The following is a 17,855-nucleotide window of genomic DNA, read 5'->3' on the forward strand; positions in this document are numbered from 1 at the left end:
AAAATTTATCTAAATTAAAAACTCTATATTTGGTAATAACGTGACATAACAGACAACTTTTTGAAAGATGAAATCAGTAAACAAAGAAAAGATACTTAAAGGTCATATTTTGACATTAATAATTATGACAAAAGGTCAAAAAATGTTCCAGCCTAGGAATACCTATATGTTAATTGGCTTTCTTCAGGGGGACAAAAAATGTGTTAGTGAAGAATGCAAATTCCACACACAAAATGTTCTAAGGAGCATTTCTCTCAAGCATTGGGTTTTATACCACAGCTGGAAACAACATCCACATGGACAAACCACTAATTATCCCAACAGGGAAGACTTCTTCATTGCTGAAAAAAAATCTATTAATTTAAATTAACTTAAAATACATGAAACCTTTGGAACTTTAGAACTCCACTGGCCCCAGGATGAAAAGACAGAGGAAGCACTGTGCCTCTGGAAGGCATCTGTAACCTGAGGAAGGAGCACAGTGTGCACAGCAGCAGCTGGACGCGGGGCTTGGAGGGCAGCCCTGGGGACACCCTGCCACTGTGCAGCCCCTACACACGGCTGCTCCTCATCGGGATGCTCCAGTGCAGAAGGAAGAGGCCATTAGCAGCATAATTAATCTACAAGGGTAATACCTGACATTAACCCTTTGCTCTAACAGCCAGTGTAACAGCAAAGAAAGAAAACCAACTAGTGGAAGACAAATATCCCATGCTTCAACCATCAGGCACTATTTAAATGGGCATCCTGGGCAGACATACATCCCCGACACTGTCATCACAGCATTTACCTACACTTACCCCATGGGTCACAGAAAGAAAGGTCCAAAACCCAAATGATACAGTACTGAGTATGTGAGCAAAGCAGCCTCTGAAACTGTACTTGCACAAGAAGTAATGCTGGGGGAGTGGTCAGAAGATAACAATTTAAAAAAAAGTGAAGGAATGATTTAAAAAAAGGAAGTTTAGTGAATACAACTAAATATACCAAGCATACTGAACAAAAACAGGCAGCTCACTTAGTAAAGCCCAGTCATGAGAAATACTGCAGATGATATTAGAAGCCATTTTCGAAGTACTACGTTATACAGAAGGTAAGTCTCTACATTTGAACATTTATAATCTGTACTTTATTGTCGCTTCAAATTGACTTAGAGAGAGAGAAATAGCTGGACTTACAGTGTATTAAAAAGCAGCTAAAAAAGTTGCCATGTACAGACAACTGGTTTTGGTTTTGTCTCAGTTGTAGCAAGGAAACCAAGAAGAAAATTAGCGTAGTATTACCTTATACACAGCTGTTTAAAAAATGTATACATAAATTTTATTACCAGTTTTCAGAGAATTTCTAACTCCACTTGTCTGAAAAAAGGGGCTTCAAATCAAGTGCTGTATATCACATACTTAATATATGATTTAATACCTTAAATATCTCTATAGTACTAGATGATGTTTTGCTTTGCTGTTGTTGGTTAGTATTAATAAAAATGTTATTTTTTTATTGCGTTACTGAACTTTCAGGATATAGCTAAGACACTTCTGTAGTTCTATATTTCATATTTCTTCTTCCTAGTGTTTCTCATATTAAATGCTACCATTCCCATGTCCTTGTAAACCTATTAAAATATTAAGATTATTACTGAGAACTCTTTTCCTGCTCCCTAAGAAATGAAAACCACAAATGTGAAATACGCAAACCAAACCCAGGTATATAAACTAGGAGGGGAAACAGTAACTGAAGTGGTTTGTAACTCTCACAAGATGCGTATTTGCATATGAAAGGTTTCCACTCCCCCTTTAAAAAGTAAGAGCCAAAAATACAGCATATGAGTACCTAAAATATTTTTTTAATTTAAAAATCAAGGAACTGAACATTCGAGCATAAAACTTCACAAACTCAAACATGTTTGTGCCTCTCCCCACATCAAAGGAAATATTTAATAGAATATTACAGCTGCGTCAGCTAAGATTTTGTTATTTTTCCATCCAACATTGTATGCATTACAGCCAATTTGCTGATGCGTTATAGGAACCTAATCAGGCACATCACAATCTGCAAAAGCAAAGGTGTCTGGGGAGGGGTCCGATGCTGCATGCCACAACTGCCTCAGCAGCTGGCCTGACAGTGACGGTCCCCGCTTCCCTCGCCCCACGCCTGCTCGCTCTGCGTGAGCGCTGCTTGCTGGAACAACCTGCTAAGCTAACCACAGCACTGCGAGGAGGGCTCAGCCTCTGCTCCTCCACAGCAGGTACCCACACAGCACGAGGACTTTGCAGGCTCAGGACCACGTGTTGTGCTGCCATGCTGGCACAGGCAAACGAATTGGATCAGTAAAGGTAAAGCAGCAAAGGCAATGGTGCATCTTCCAGGGAAAGCAGACTGAACAGAAAACCACAGCAGTCTGCATCAGTCTACAGGCTAGGCAGTGGTGAGAAAAATCCCATTACCACCCACCTGAAGAGGTCTCCAAACTTGCTTCTCAGGTGACTGCAGGACACGTACAGATCATAGAGGTAAGCTAAAATACACCTTTCTGGAGAGGAACACTCTGAGGGATTAACGACGTGCTTTACCACCCCGCACAACCTGCAAAAATAAAACCATTCTGAGTTCGTTCCAACACACCTTAGAAACGTGTCTCGTATTGTTACGTATCATACAAACCCCACCATTAGCTGGCAACTTGATGACAGACCTTGCACCTACAGGCTGAGGGGGCTCACGTGGACTTTGGTGTCACCCGTGCGCTTGCCGGGGCCCCAGGGAGGACAGGATACAGAGGCACTTGAGCCCAGGGCAGAATGAGGCAAATGGGTAGGAAATCAAGATACACATCTCCCCCCTTTTCCTAGGTTACAAAGCGTGCGGGTCCCACCAGCCGCCAGCAGCGGGGAGCGGGCTGCAGAGGTGAGCCATCTGCTCCACTCACCTGCGCTCGCTTCCAGCCTTCCAATAGCAGTGCGATAGTTGGTCTAACTACCTGAACCTAAACGCGTTTTTTGCTTAAGAGCGAACACCAAAAATACTTTTTGGAAAACTGTGGCTACCACAAACCCTTCAAAGACTTGTGCGGTTTGCTCCGAGTTGAGGATGAGGCAGGCATGGTAACGCCGCAGAACGGCGACGATGCAGACGCACAGCCCCGTCGTGTAGCTTCCTGCCAGGCTGGACGACTTCAGCAGCAGCTCTGCCTCCACAACACTCAGCTCATTCAACAGCTAAAAATGCATACACAAAAATACTGAAAATAACTTCCAGGTTAAACATGTAAAATGCGTGCAAAAATAAACTCAATAAGGAAAAACTATAGGGCAAACAAAAATGAAATTCCTTACTGTCCTGGTTTCAGCTGGGATGTAGTTAGCTGTCTTCCTAGTAGCTGGTACAGTGCTATGTTTTGAGTTCAGTATGTGAAGAATGTTGATAACACTGATGTTTTCAGTTGTTGCTCAGTAGTGTTTAGACTACAGTCAAGGATTTTTCAGCTTCTCATGCCCAGCCAGGGCACCTGACCCAAACTGGCCAACAGTGTATTCCATACCATGGGACGTCCCATCTAGTTTAGGAACTGGGAAGTGGGGGGGGGGCAGGGGTTTCGCCGCTGGGGGACTGGCTGGGTGTCGGTTGGCGGGTGGTGAGCAATTGCCCTGCGCATCATTTGTACATTTCAATCCTTTTATTACTACTGTTGTCATTTTATTAGTGTTATCATTATCATTATTAGTCTCTTCTTTTCTGTTCTATTAAATCGTTCTTATCTCAACCCAGGAGTTTTACTTCTTTTCCTGATTTTCTCCCCCATCCCACTGGATGGGGGGGAGTGAGTGAGCGGCTGCGTGGTGCTTAGTTGCTGGCTGGGGTTAAACCACGACACTTACTACAGAACAAGGGAAATGGGGAGCAAAATAAACTGTTAAAGTATAAAAAACATCCCTCAGAACTGCTCTTCAGAAATACATGGCATTTCTGGCACCCAGGTGCTTTACTGTGTAATATGATGGTTCAGCCTGAAACAGTGAAGCCCATCCTAAAATACTTTGTGCAAAAATAATCCAGAATTTTATTAATTTTGAAAGATTTAAAAATAAAATACATCTATTGATTCTCCAAAGTTGTCAAAGTAAGACAGGAGGGGAAGTTATCTGGCACTCTGTTTCAGAGGTCAGGAAACTGAAACTGATAAAAGCACATGGCAGCAAATCAGGAGAATTTGCAGTCCAGCTCTTGGGTTTTTTTCAGATTTTACAGAAAATGTATCACAGCTTTATCCTGACATAACACACCCCCACCCCCTTCACCCACTCCCCCGCCACCAATGAATTCTGTTTACCTGTATTGCAAAGTCTATAAGTCCATTGATATTCAGTGCTGGTTCCATGAGATCAAAGATGAGCTGTATATGGTGAGCCAAAGGAAGATGATAGGATGTTCCTGAGGCAAAACTAGTTATCTGTTCAAGAACATTACTGGAGATCTGTGAAAATAAATGTTGAAAAGTCATATGGTGACTGAGGGTTTCTCAGATGCACTAGTGCTCCAAAAATCCTATCTTGTAGGTGGTAATAGCAAGTGACAGCATTTTGCAGATAAAAGCACTAACAAATCATGCTTGAGTATATCTGAGTATATCTATTATGCTACTATCCTGCAAGTCAGTCGTAATGCCGTTTTATTTCCAAAACTGACAACACAGAAAATGCTGTTCTGCTGCTTTACAGCTAAAAGTCACACTGTTCTTAACATCTACAATACTGATTTTTATTCTGTGGGGTATTTTGCTTTAAAGAGGCAAAATCATTTTTCTTTTCATCTTACTGCATTGTGATTTTTTTTATTGATGATTTTCAGATAATTAATAACATGTTATCCTGCAAAAAAAACATGTAATAAATTCATTCAAAAGACCAGATTCAAAGATGTCTTACAAATTAAGTACCAAACGTGTACCTCCTTTACTTTGTTTCTTATATTAGCCTCTGGTTATTAAAATGTACTTAAAAACAGTAACACCTGGCAAAGCGGTGAAATCCTGTGCTGACGTATTTGCACACATACAGGTTCTAATATAAACCAGGAAAACTAGGCTTGTCATTTAAAACAAATTATTTATGTTCTCCAGTCAGCCACTGATATAGCTTTTTAACAGTAAAGGTTGACTATAAATATCCAGAAAAGAACAAACTGTATTATCCACCGGCTTTTCAAAGAAACATACTCAGTTTGTTGCACAAAAACACAGAAGAGTTCACTGTCCTTCATGAACACAGATGAAGTAACATCTTACACATATGCAAGAGATTGTTTAATAAGTATCTAATTTACCAACGAGCTCTAAACAATGCTGTTAATGGAAATTTATGTAAAATTTATTTCAAATTTTTCATTAAAAAATCAGGACATCTATAATAATACAGAAAGCTTCTTGCATAACAAACAAGCAAAATCCCCCAAACATACCAAACCAAACACCCAAATATCTACAGAAGCAGGTATTTTATAATACCAAGGCAACATTTTTTCACTTGCTTTTGAAGAAGCAGTGCACTGAAAATTCTTGGTATATACAAAACACTTCTAAAAACCTAGATTTGCTTCCTATTTGATATCTCTACAGTAGAACATAAAAGGCTATGATTTTATACAAGGGAAGTACCTGAGATGTCACCTGATGTTGATCAAAATAGGACAGTTGCTGTAGTTTTGTGAACACGGTCTCTAGGGTTGGAAATGCTTCTTGTTTGGTCTTCCTGGCTTTTTGCCCTTCATCCCCAACTTAACAGATAAAAAATTATTTTGGTCATTTTACATTTAATGGAGCCCTAGTAGTTTTGCATTATTATGGATTTAAAAGACAATAAAAATTTTAATAAGCTTTACTCATGACTACATAAAGCCCTACTTGCCTCAGTTTTCCATTATACTTGGGAAAAATATACGCCACAGCACGTAACAATATCAAAGCTACTTCGAGGTTATTCCATGCAAAAAGGTGACAGCCAAGAAAAACTGAAAAACAGTCATGCAGTTTTACTAGGAGGGGTAAGGAATATGTATCGCTCACTGGCCAATATCTCATATTCCAGGCTTTAGCCAAATGCAAGTGTTTACAGCCAAGTTGTTATAATGGAAAATAGGGATTTCTAACCACAGTGGCCCTTTGCCATCCTGGTGCAGCTGTAAGGCAGGCCAACAGATTGCACTTTGTGCTGACTCTGGTCAGTACTTCACCCAGTGACTGCAAAGGGGATGAAAGCCAAATTACATGATCAACACGCATGGCTCCAGACAACTTGCTGAGCACCTAACAGCTCCCGTGATCTTTACTACAGGCTACCATACAGCAGCATTAAAGCATTTACCACCCATTTCAGTAGTACTCTTCTTATTCAGAATTTTGAGGATGTCTTTGGTAATCTTCTTCAGCTGATGCCTTGCTTCATCGCGCTCCTTACCAACACCATAAAGGAGAATCATACGCTGGTTACACTCATGACTGGAAGATTCATCCTGAAAAGATCAGATACAAGTGAAGACTCTTTTCTTTTTTCTGTCATCACCTGCAGAAACCCAACCTGAGTAGCCCAGACTGCAATAAACAATAACTAACTCTTTGTCACAAAAAACATCTCCTGTGGTTATCAGTGTGGAGGAAACAGTGCCAAATGAAATCACCAAAGAGTAGGGTAAAAATACAGAGGGAAAAATTGTCATCTGATATTAAGAATTCTGTATGTATCTATAAGGACAGAGTCAGGGGACGCATACAGATAACCTCCTAACTGTCCCCTGGATTGATATTCAGTAGCAGATTAGTAAGTAGAAGACAAATGTCTAGAAACTGTGCAACTTTTCTCTTATTATGTACAAGTCCATTGAAAAAAAGATGCACGCCAACTCCTAAAATTCTATTTTGCACGTCCCAAAGAAATTGAAATATGTATAGTTTATTTAAATTGTAACTGGTTATATTTAGTCTTTTAATAAAATGTATTGTGTAATGTTGATGCACTGTATATAAGTTAAAAACTTGGAGCACTGCTCTGCAGTCATATAAAGTATAAATATTTTGTTCAGTAATATACTTACCTTCTCCAAACTAAACAATCCCTACTACTTTCAACTACTTTAAAAGTTTTTAAAAAATAAGGCTGTGTACAAAAATAGTACTGAAGAATCACAAGGCAAAAAGGTAGATGGGGTGCAACTCTGTGCTCAGACAAGCTGCACAGTCTTACAAAATACATGCTCTCTTTCAAAAATAGTGACTCTGTTAGTAGGTCAAAAGCAGGAAGTAAACCTCTAATTATTTTTAAAATTCTATTTGTCTCTCTCATCTAGAGGAAACAAAAGCAGAAGCACTGAGAACGTCACCTGGAATTTGCAGCTGTCTCTGGCTAAAAAAGCAGTTCAAAGCCAGAGGAAGGTCTAAGTCTCAGAACTGGGATGCTCAGCCATTCCTCCAGCCTCTCCTTGCTCTGTGGGATTTACACATGAACACTCCTGCCTGCTCACATGGTGAAGAACTAGAGGAACTGCCAACAACCCTCTGTCAGCACCACTAGCTTCCCATCACAGGATATACCCAAGCGTTTCATTGCTTCTCAACAGCACTCTACGGTAATCTCTTTGATTTTGGGGTGGGGGGCAAGGTGTCTGATTTTGCATGCTTAGGGAATTCTTATTTCATTAGGATTAGGCTTGGCAGGTGAATCTGTTACATGCTTCAAAGCATAAGCCAATTTATTTCTGTCTTACCGGTAAGATAGAAATAAACCTTTGCAGCTCTGTAAGGAAGACGTCAGGGATGTTTGGGCATTGACTGACAAAGCATCAACTCCCGAGTGCCTTATTTTACAAAGGCAGAGATCATACAGAAATATAGCAATTTTTACAATTGCATCACTACACACCTGAAAGTTACTCCTTTTGAAATGCAACACTGACTGATTCAACATCCCTGCCTGGCTTTCCCAGGCAACCAGTTCTGATCAGACCTGATCTGATCAAAGTTTTCGGACTGAGAGCAACAGTTATCAGCTCAGCCCCTGTTACCAGTTACACAGATGCCCGTCGCTCGGAATTTGTGGATGACTGGCTGGCCAACATGCTTTTGGTTTCGTGGTTAGAGCGGGCTCGGAGGGGTGCAGTGCTGCGCAGGGGTCTCAGCAGTGACTCCACAGGTGCTCACTGCAGAGCACGGGATGCTGCAGCTCCTGCGTGTTGGCTCAAGTCAGCGAAGTTTTAAATTTATTTGCAACACAGCACCGGTAAAGCAAGTGATTTAGGAAAACGACAGGATAAACCGTCAAACTAGAAGCAAAGGTATACATGAATACCTACATAAATAAAGCTACAAATACCTTCAGACTTTGTGGGCAAATGTGTAACTGCTGCAGTAACGGACACCGTTGGCTGTCCAAGTGCTAATACGTAGGGCTGAAGAGCAGGTTCTCCTCTCTCTTTCTTCCCCTTGGAGGAGAGAGGCAGCTTGGGCAGACGCGCCTCAGACAAGCGAAACCGCAGCCTCGCCGGCCCGCCTGCGGCACGACGGCCTTTCCGCCCCGGGCAGACCCTCACCAGCTCCTCTCTGCTGCCGGGCCGAGCCCAGCCAGGCCAGGGCCCGCGGCCCACCTCGGCTGCAAGTTCGGCGGCAGGGCCGCGGGGGCCGGGAGATCCAACGTCAGGGCCCCCCGTCCCCGCGCTGCACCCGGCGAGAGCTGGCAGGGGTGCCCACCGCCGTGCCAGCCCCTTGCCCGCCCCTGCAGTGCGGGTCTCGGGGAAGCTGCGTGGGAAGCTCGGGAGGTTAGGATGGAAGGTCGCCTCGGTGTTTCAGTCACAGAAGACCAAGCCAAGCCACCTTACAAACGTGGCTACATCTAGCACTCTTCCCCTGTAGAAACCTGACATCCTCAGTAAAGTAAAACACAACTTACAGCAGCCAAAATCCCCAAAGGTATGCTCCCAACAAAAATTAAAAGCAGACCAAAAAGGTTGAAGTCTTACCACAGATATAACTCACAAATTCATTTTCTTCTTTTTTGTTTTTACAGGGAGCGGGAAAAAGACAAAGTGCAAATGAAAGCCACAACCAACCTCGGCTACTCCAGAAACAACACCAACTGCACCAGCGATAACAAACTCAGCCAAGCCATTTTTCCTTTGCTTTATACAATTCTGTTCCTGGTGGGTATCACCATGAACGGCCTGGCAATGTGGGTCTTTTTTAAAATATCCAGCAAATCCAATTTCATCATCTTCCTCAAGAACACCGTCATTTCTGACTTCCTCATGATCTTGACTTTTCCATTTAAAATCCTCAGTGATGCAAAGTTGGTATCATGGGAACTGAGAGGATTTGTGTGCCAGGTCACCCAGGTTGTATTTTACTTCACCATGTACATTAGCATTTTGTTTCTTGGTCTAATAACTATCGATCGCTATCAGAAAGCTACTTCGCCTTTCAGAACATCAACACCAAGGAAACTTCTAGGTGCCAAGATTCTGTCTACAGCAATTTGGATATCAATGTTTGCTCTTTCATTACCCAACATGATTCTAACGAACAAGAAGAAAACGCCTAAGAACGTAAAAAAGTGCGCTCTCTTGAAATCTGAGTTTGGCTTAGTCTGGCATGAAATTGTAAATTACATTTGTCAACTTATCTTCTGGGTTAATTTAGCAGTCATAGTCGTATGCTACATACTCATAAGTAAAGAGCTGTACAAATCCTATAAAAAGACAAGATCCAGAGGAAAGGCATCCAAAAAGACTGTAAATCTGAAGGTTTTCATCATTATCGCAGTGTTTTTTATTTGTTTTGTGCCTTTCCACTTTACTAGAATCCCCTACACATTGAGCCAAACAAGAGATGTTTTTGAATGCTCTGCTCAGAACACCTTGTTTTACTTGAAAGAGAGCACGCTGTGGCTAACATCGCTAAATGCTTGCCTAGATCCATTCATATACTTTTTCCTTTGCAAATCATTTAGAAAGTCCTTGCTAGACATGTTGTGCAAGCACACAGCATTGTCAGAACTCAGAGCACAGATGAAGGAGCAGAACGAAGGAGATGACACAGATGAGACACCGGTCTAGAGCTAAGAACTACCCATAGTCCTTCTTGGCCACACACATTTATTGGTGGGCGGAAAGAGCACAAAATCCTGCGGAAGAATATCTAGAATTTCACCGACTTCTTTAGAAATTGTCCTACAGATGAAGCACAAGCACCTGGGAACCAACATCACTGGTTGCAAAAATGGTGAAACTAGAAAGCCTGAATAAAACAAGAGCACCACCTGATCACAACCTCCATGCTTGTCAGAATTGCTAGGAAGAAGTCTGAACTTACAGTTGGACCTGTAAGGAAAAAACTAAAACAAAGTCATGAAAGGCTACAGATGAGATTATGAACTGCAAAGATTTTGCAGAAATAGCTTAACTTGGGCCAGAGTAAAGCTCATGACAACACAAGATCTGGGAAATGCAAATAAAATCCACAGTAAATGTGATTTTTAAATACAAGGAGTTGTCACCTTGTACACAACTGGCAGACAAACAGAAATATAGGAAATACGTAGATAAGCTATTTATCTGTGCAGATTTTTGGTAACGGAATAACATTTTGCTTATCTCATTATATGCTTGCAATCCTTAATCCATTGACCAATAAATTAACAGTTATATGTCAGAGGAAATTATTTCATAATCAGGCTTATCTTGATGTGAGTTAAATCTTCAAATACTTCACCTTACTACATGAATAAACAAAAATGTACACTTTTATAGGGAAAAATATATTATATTAGAAAATATACAAAGGATAAATTTACAGAATACTTAGATCTTAGGGAAAGAAAGACTCATAGTAAAATCTTCATTGATTATTAAGGGCAGCTTTTTTGCACTATACAAAAAATTTAACCACTTTCCCTTTTTCATTTGGAAAAGCTGAAAAGAAACAGGGAAGAATTTTCAGGTTCATGACATGTTCAGGTATCATAACAATCACACGTGACAAAGATCCTAGGCTATTGTAATAAATTATGGTTCATCACTGCAAAACAGCTCCAATTCAGAAATATGTTTCACCATCATGCAAGAGCTCAGTCCTGCCAAAAGCCATTGCCTGTTTACCCTTCTCCGGTACTTATCTGTGCCTGGCAGGGCACTGGGCATTTTTACAACTGATATCCAATTTCCTCAAAACTTAAAAGATGGTTCACTTACTTTAGCACTCAGCCTTAGAGTTTATGCATCTGTCATAACCTGCCTGAATTAATTAAATATTTTACAAAATGTTTTGTGCACTGCTTATGCTGGTATATGCACCAACACTGATTACAATCAGTAACTGGGTTACACCGCAGAAAACAGGGTGCCTTTATTTTCCCGGAACCAGCGCTGCTGGTCACTCCAGAGCACGCTCTCCACAACTGACCTCATGGGGCCCAGGACTGATCATGCGAGATGCCCCATTTCCACCCAACGCTCACTCCCCACACTTTTTGTACCTACACATGGGCAGAGAGCGGCAGTTATTTGGCAGCTGCTTTTCCTGATCAGATGAGCTGTTCACACAACAGATACTACAGCTATCTGTGTACCATGTAGCAGTCACTGACGGGATATACGGAGGCACTTTGCACCTGCCTCTTACAGTTGGGAACAGTGTCAAGAGGTCAGTTTGGAAGAAAACGTGGAAGATGCTGCCTTGGACATCAGTCCCAGGGTATTGCAATGGACCGTCTCAGCTTTATATAGTCCTTGATGAATGAACAGAAGTCAGGTCAGGCAGCTAGCGACATGTCACACTGATGACAATGGTGAGGGTGACCTTCATCCCAGTCATCCTCAAGGCTTTTTGCTCTCTGCCAGCCATTTAACACTGACATCAGCATGCACACCTACATTAACCAAAATGTAGATACTAATGCACGAACTTACTGTCAATACAGCTGCAGCCTGAGAACCTCAAAAAGCAATCCATGCCTGCCCACAAAAGGATGGCTTGAACGCGAGTCATTTCCCACACGGCAGCAAGCAAGGAGCCAGAACCCTAAGTCACATCAGTTGACAGGAAAATACAAGATAAATCACATGACTCAAACTTACATAGGAAGTTCTGTTTGCAGAGGAATGCACTAGATTCCAACATTATACATAATAAACACATAATAAATACAAAGTATACCATGCAGCAGCAGCAGCTTCTGCCAGAACCAGAAAGTTGCTGTAACCAGCACCTGTATCACCTGGCTACACTGATGCCAAAATAAACCAGAAATCCCATTCTGGAGATCAAAAGTCAAGCTCAGGTTCATGTGTCAATATTAAGAGGCTACAGAGGGAGGGTACAGTTTCTGAATATGTCAGTGCACATGATTTTGTGGCCAAGTAACCTATTGTAAGGGTGGCTCTGAGCACACTTTCTGCTCATGCATTTGACAATGACTAGTGCTGTCCAGAACAGGGGAATTCACACACACAAACAAGACCTCAGAGCTATGTTTTAGGATTATCCTGGAAAACTGTCAGGTAACACTCTGTGTTTGCTCATCCTATGTCTCTAAAGGAGCCAAATCATAATGGCACAGTGTAGGTGCCATCAGGTCTGCCCCAGACAAACAAAAAGCCAGAAAATGTGCCTGTCTTGATGGACACAGTTATTTTTTTCCTTTATTAGTATAAGAGGAGGTAACATACTTTCTGACAGAGAGCAAAAGGGAGAGAGAAAAGCAACAGCAAACATGATTAACTCAGGCAATATGTGAAAATGAGGAAGGAAACAACACAACACACCAACAGAAAAAGTCTCATCTTTCTACACATTTCCGTATTCTTAGTACTTTGCTCACGGCTTCTGTCGGCAGAGGAACAGCGGATGAACCAGAAATAGCCAAGACTCCTCTCTGAAACAGCTGCTGCCAGGTTTGCTCAGGTACTTCCACAATGGGAGCGTTCACGTGGTGTGATGGGGCACTCAGTCATCTGGCTTTCAGATGTCAGAGGCTGATAACCAGCAGTGTGCCTCTTACCTTGGTAATGTTATTTAAATCTATGCTGAGAAAGGAAAAATGGTGTATGCTTGGTAAGAAATACCAAAGTCGTTTCCCCAGAAGCACCTTGCTTTTGGGCCATAACTGTAAAATTTCTATTCAATGTTAAAATACATTTCCATGTAAAGACAAAAGGTGCTCTACGCAATCTGCTGTTATACCTTGCTATTATATTATCTTAGGCCTCCATAATGAATATATACCAGTTTAACTTTTCATTAGACATTAGTTTGTAAACAACTTGAACTTCAGCAAAGATTTATATTTTCTATGAACTAGAAGAGAAATCGGTCAGTCTAGTTAATGCACCTTCTTGTTTTGGGTTTATTTGTGTAAACCTGCCAGTTGCTGTAAGGAACAAGTAATTTTAAATACAGAATGTTACATGTGTTCTCTCTTCTTTTCACCCAAGTCTATTTCAAACAATGGGAGATTTTGCAAACAAGAGTACTGTCAGTAACTCCAGTGGAGTACCCTCCTCTGCACCGTGCCACCGAGACACCACAGTCACCCAGCTGGTCTTCCCAGTACTGTATACACTCGTCTTCCTTCTGGGACTTGTACTGAACAGCCTGGCTTTTTGGGCTTTCTTCCATATTCCAAGCACGTCAACTTTCATTGTCTACCTGAAAAACATCTTAGTTTCTGACTTCATAATGACCCTGATGCTTCCTCTGAAAATCCTGACGGACTCTGGCCTAGGACCATGGCAACTCAAAGCCTTTGTCTGTCGCTTCTCAGCCGTGGTATTTTATGACACCATGTATATTAGCATAGTGCTACTCGGTCTCATTGCTTTTGACAGATTTCTCAAGATTGTAAGACCTTTTGGGAAGTTCTGGGTACAAAATCTGACTGCAGCAAAGATCCTTGCGGGTCTAGTCTGGCTCTTCTTCTTTGTTCTGTCTCTGCCTAACATGATCTTATCGAACAAGAAAGCAACACCCCAATCCGTGAAGAAGTGTGCCTCGTTGAAGAATTACTTTGGACTCAAATGGCACGAAGCTGTCAATTATACCTGTCAGTTCATCTTCTGGACTGTTCTCATCCTCATGTTTCTATTTTATATAATTATTGCCAAAAAGGTATATGAGTCTTATATAAAAACACAGAAGAAGGACAAAAAAAGCAAACAAAGGATCAAGGGGAAAGTATTCATCATTTTTACCGTGTTTTTCTTATGCTTTGCCCCCTTTCATTTTAGCAGGGTTCCCTATACTCTGAGTCAAACGACTACCCGAATGGACTGCCGTATGCAGAACCAGCTCTTTGTTGCGAAAGAAAGCACTCTGTGGCTGGCTGCCACAAACGTCTGCATGGACCCCCTGATATACATGTTCTTGTGCAAACCATTTGTAGAAAAGGTGTTATGCAGGAGAGTAAAGACATTTCAGAAAACAGTTCATACAAACCCAAAAACCGAACTGGACACACGGATGACTGCTACTGAATCTTGATTCTGCAGCTTCACGCTCTACAGTCTCTGCATATTCATAGAGAAGTTAGAAATAATTTGTTTTACTTCTGCTGTAAAAAATGAAAGTGTGGTTGTACTGCAATATTAATACTTAATAAAAACAGCACAATGGATTTCCTTATTTATGCTCACTGCTTAGCCTTAATAGGCAAAAAGCTGTCACTCAACTGCCAGCCCTGATCTAACACCTATCTTTCCCCTGAGCTGTGCTCTCTCATTGATACCACCATCACTAACCAAAGCTGTGGAAGCCCAGCCATGCCTTGGCTGTGCCTGTCCAAGCCACAGTACTGCTGCACTCACAACACAGAGATCTGTATTACCTCAGAGCCACTCATGCGACTTCACAGCCATAACCACATCGGTCCCAATAGGAAAAACAGCATCAATGATGCATAAAACTAACAATGATCAGTTTGTAGTCTTGTCTTGCTCTGCTGGCTCTGCAAAGCGAACAAGAACAGAGGTTTTCCTAATTTGGTCACTAAATCATGTCCACCTCACAGAATACAGACAACCAATAACCTATGAATTAAAGTACCTTCATATAACCTAAGACAATGTAGAGAGTAATTCTACCTGCTTTAAACAAAAAAATCTTACTTGTTAAAACTTAAGCAGCTTACTGACTATGGCTGTTTCTAAGGACAATTTAGCTTTATTTGGGATTAAAACCCAGAGCTGTTGACTTTGTATGTCAGTAATTCTTACACTGGGTGTCAGCTCAGCTGGCACATCGCAGGGCAGGGAAGAGGATGAACCGTACTTGACAGAGGGAAGAAGGACACGGTCCCTCCCCGTCCCTACCCACCTCTCTCACACATGTAATTACTTTCCAACCGCCTACACCGTTTCACCATCCTTCCTCTCCACTCCCAGCAGGGACTTTGGTGGAGGACGCAGTCAGCAACACTCCAGAGTCCCAACACTCCTTGTCCAGACCAGCAGACAACCCAGGACTGCTTCGCCTGCAAAGGGTACCCCAGAGCCGCACAGCATTCACCCCTACCCTACCACACGCCAGAGGGGAACACCCAGAAATGTCCCCCTTGGGACATTGCCCCTTGGGAATGTGGTCGGTGGCACATTCACCCTTCCCAGTCTCAATGACAGGCAAAGAGAAGGCAGCAAGCAACACCACCTAACCCTCCCCATCCAGAAAATCCCTCTCCACCTGGCTCACTGCACCACTCGCAGAGCTCTCCCTTAGCTATTCCACAGGGAAAGTCCAAACGAACTATGCCTAAAGAGAAACTGCTTTCTACTCCAAAATCCTGGAAATTATTTCACTATTTTAAGACACAAATAAGATACCAACCATTTATTGACTCCAAGTCCACAAATTATGTTAAAAAAACCGTTAAGCTCACCTTAGCCTTCAGCAATGCTTCCTTGCTTCTCAAACAACACGTTCCAACTGCTACTTGTCCCCTGATATACCTGCCACCCCAGAGGACCACCTCTGCATCACACGCTGCTCAGGTGACGCAGCATTGCAGAAGGGACCTCAGGCAAAGCACCACAACTTGCGCTCTCCCAGCAGCCCTACTACCTGTTGTAAACTCCCACCACCCCCCCTGCTCCGTACCGGGACACTCATCTCCTGCTGCTTTGTGACACTGCGGAGCTGAAGCGTGAGAGTCCCCAGCACCTCACTGAGAAAACAGTCACGTCCCTTAGTAACAAACTTCACCTCTTCTCAAGCTCTCCTGCTAGCTTTATGCCTTCTCACACATGCCAGACGCTTTGATCGCCACTTGATTGCTATTTTTAGAAATTAAATATTTACAGCAGCCTAATACAATCACGCAGGTTTCTCCCCACAGCCTCATTTTTTTCAAAGCTGTTTTTAGATTACTGTGCATTAATTACATCTGCCTTTGGGATTCCCCAGCCTTTGCCACACAGGTAGATGTATGTCTTATTTAGCAATTTCTACTCACTATATCTTCTCCACTAGGCATGTTACATACTTTCCATAAGTGTAACACCCTTTTACAACTGGAAACTGAACTAATCCCCAATCAGCTACCAGTTGGTTCCAAACTTCCCTATAAATCAACATTATCTCAAACCGTGTCTTCCCCTCAGGATTAAATGCTGTTCAGGAATTAATTCCTCTCTCCCCACACACATATACTGTTTAACAGGATTAATTTAGCTACTTTAGTAGGAGTAAATATATTAAATTCTTAGCTGCTAAAATAGTCACCACTTTAGCAACTGCTTAAAGAATTGTACGAGTCTGAAAATGTTTCTCTAAGCCTGTTGACATAGCACAGCAATTAATGTAGTGACTAGAGCTAACATTAGGAAAAGACGGTTTGTAAATCAGCTGTGATCTTCCACCAGGCAGGTGCCCATGGAAATGTGTGTTCCTGAACTTTGGGTATATTAGGGAAGAAATCAGCATGAAACTTTGCAGCTCAATCCTCCCTCTTACAAATGAATCACACCAGCATAACTAACATGGAGGTCCCCAGGACTCTCAGCACAGACTTACATTCAGCTCTGGATTTAAAAGTGGAACTCTGGCCCATTTTTGTGGTTATTACAGAGAAAGACAGTAACATAAAATGAGCAATATGGCAGTGATAAACTGCAAAAATGCTGAAGAACAGAAAATTTATTCCACCGTGGAAGTTTGGGGGTTTTATTTTCTCATTTCTACTGCTGGTACTACAAGGCTCATTTAACACTGTGCACACACATACTGGCAGTACACACAGTTAAGTACTAAGAGGAGCCTGCATGTAAGGGTGGGTGTAACCACAAAACGGGCTGAGTTGCTCCTTAAATAAGGGGTGTGCCAAAGGTTTCAGAGGAGTCTTAATCATTTGTTTTTCAGCTGCTGCTTCTTAGGTAGGTAAAAGGGAGCCAGAGTTGCCAAACTCCGTAGCAGAGAAATGCAAGGTGACTGCACGGATGGGACATCTGGTTGATCCACTCTGAAAAGTCCCCTAAATTCTAACATTTGGGATTTTGTACTTTTTTTTTGCAAGTTTTTAGATCCCTGCCTCCAGGTGGAAGTAAGAATCATAACAGTTAAAATGCCTCAGAGTTTAAGTCTCTGCTTTTTAAGACTCAGAAAAATAACCAAAGTAATATTTTGTATTTTACACCTAGCCAAAATGGAGACAGGTTTAGAGAACAGACTTGTGTCAGAGATGAGGAAGCCATCAGCCTAGACCACAGGTAGAGAGGACCAGCAGTATGCCATAGCAAGCTGCTCTTCTGGGCTCTCCAGATTTCTTTAGTGCAGTCAAGGAATTCATGTAATTCAGTAAAGTTTATCAGCGTATTAAATACAACAGTCACCATTT

The 17,855-nt window shown here is 41.9% G+C and overlaps 3 protein-coding genes across 9 annotated transcripts in view; 2 read left to right on the forward strand and 1 right to left on the reverse strand.

Moving 5' to 3' along the window:
* MED12L (mediator complex subunit 12L) overlaps positions 1–17,855 on the reverse strand; it is a 151,276-nt gene that overhangs the window by 40,471 nt on the left and 92,950 nt on the right. For all 7 annotated transcript variants that reach the window (XM_069792971.1, XM_069792973.1, XM_069792970.1 and 4 more), the window contains 5 exons: positions 6,357–6,504; positions 5,651–5,769; positions 4,328–4,471; positions 3,052–3,215; positions 2,452–2,583 (listed from right to left, as the gene is read on the reverse strand). In XM_069792971.1, the coding sequence (XP_069649072.1) occupies positions 2,452–2,583; positions 3,052–3,215; positions 4,328–4,471; positions 5,651–5,769; positions 6,357–6,504 (707 nt within the window). The remainder of the gene's footprint in view (positions 1–2,451; positions 2,584–3,051; positions 3,216–4,327; positions 4,472–5,650; positions 5,770–6,356; positions 6,505–17,855) is intronic.
* Positions 957–10,697, forward strand: P2RY12 (purinergic receptor P2Y12). The gene is made up of 3 exons (XM_069792978.1): positions 957–1,093; positions 7,336–7,614; positions 9,048–10,697. The coding sequence occupies exon 3, from the start codon at positions 9,073–9,075 to the stop codon at positions 10,090–10,092; it is 1,020 nt and encodes a 339-aa protein (XP_069649079.1). The 5' UTR covers positions 957–1,093; positions 7,336–7,614; positions 9,048–9,072; the 3' UTR covers positions 10,093–10,697.
* P2RY13 (purinergic receptor P2Y13) lies at positions 12,124–14,645 on the forward strand. Its single transcript, XM_009921825.2, has 2 exons — positions 12,124–12,937; positions 13,468–14,645. Exon 2 carries the CDS (start codon positions 13,481–13,483, stop codon positions 14,510–14,512), a length of 1,032 nt encoding a protein of 343 aa, XP_009920127.2. The 5' UTR covers positions 12,124–12,937; positions 13,468–13,480; the 3' UTR covers positions 14,513–14,645.

The sequence above is a fragment of the Haliaeetus albicilla genome, chromosome 9 (genome assembly GCF_947461875.1).
Source record: "Haliaeetus albicilla chromosome 9, bHalAlb1.1, whole genome shotgun sequence".
Taxonomy (NCBI): Eukaryota; Metazoa; Chordata; class Aves; order Accipitriformes; family Accipitridae; genus Haliaeetus; species Haliaeetus albicilla.

Bases quoted from the DNA above. Each gene is read 5' to 3' on its own strand.
- P2RY12 (XM_069792978.1), top strand. From the start codon at position 9,073: ATGAAAGCCACAACCAACCTCGGCTACTCCAGAAACAACACCAACTGC.
- P2RY13 (XM_009921825.2), top strand. From the start codon at position 13,481: ATGGGAGATTTTGCAAACAAGAGTACTGTCAGTAACTCCAGTGGAGTA.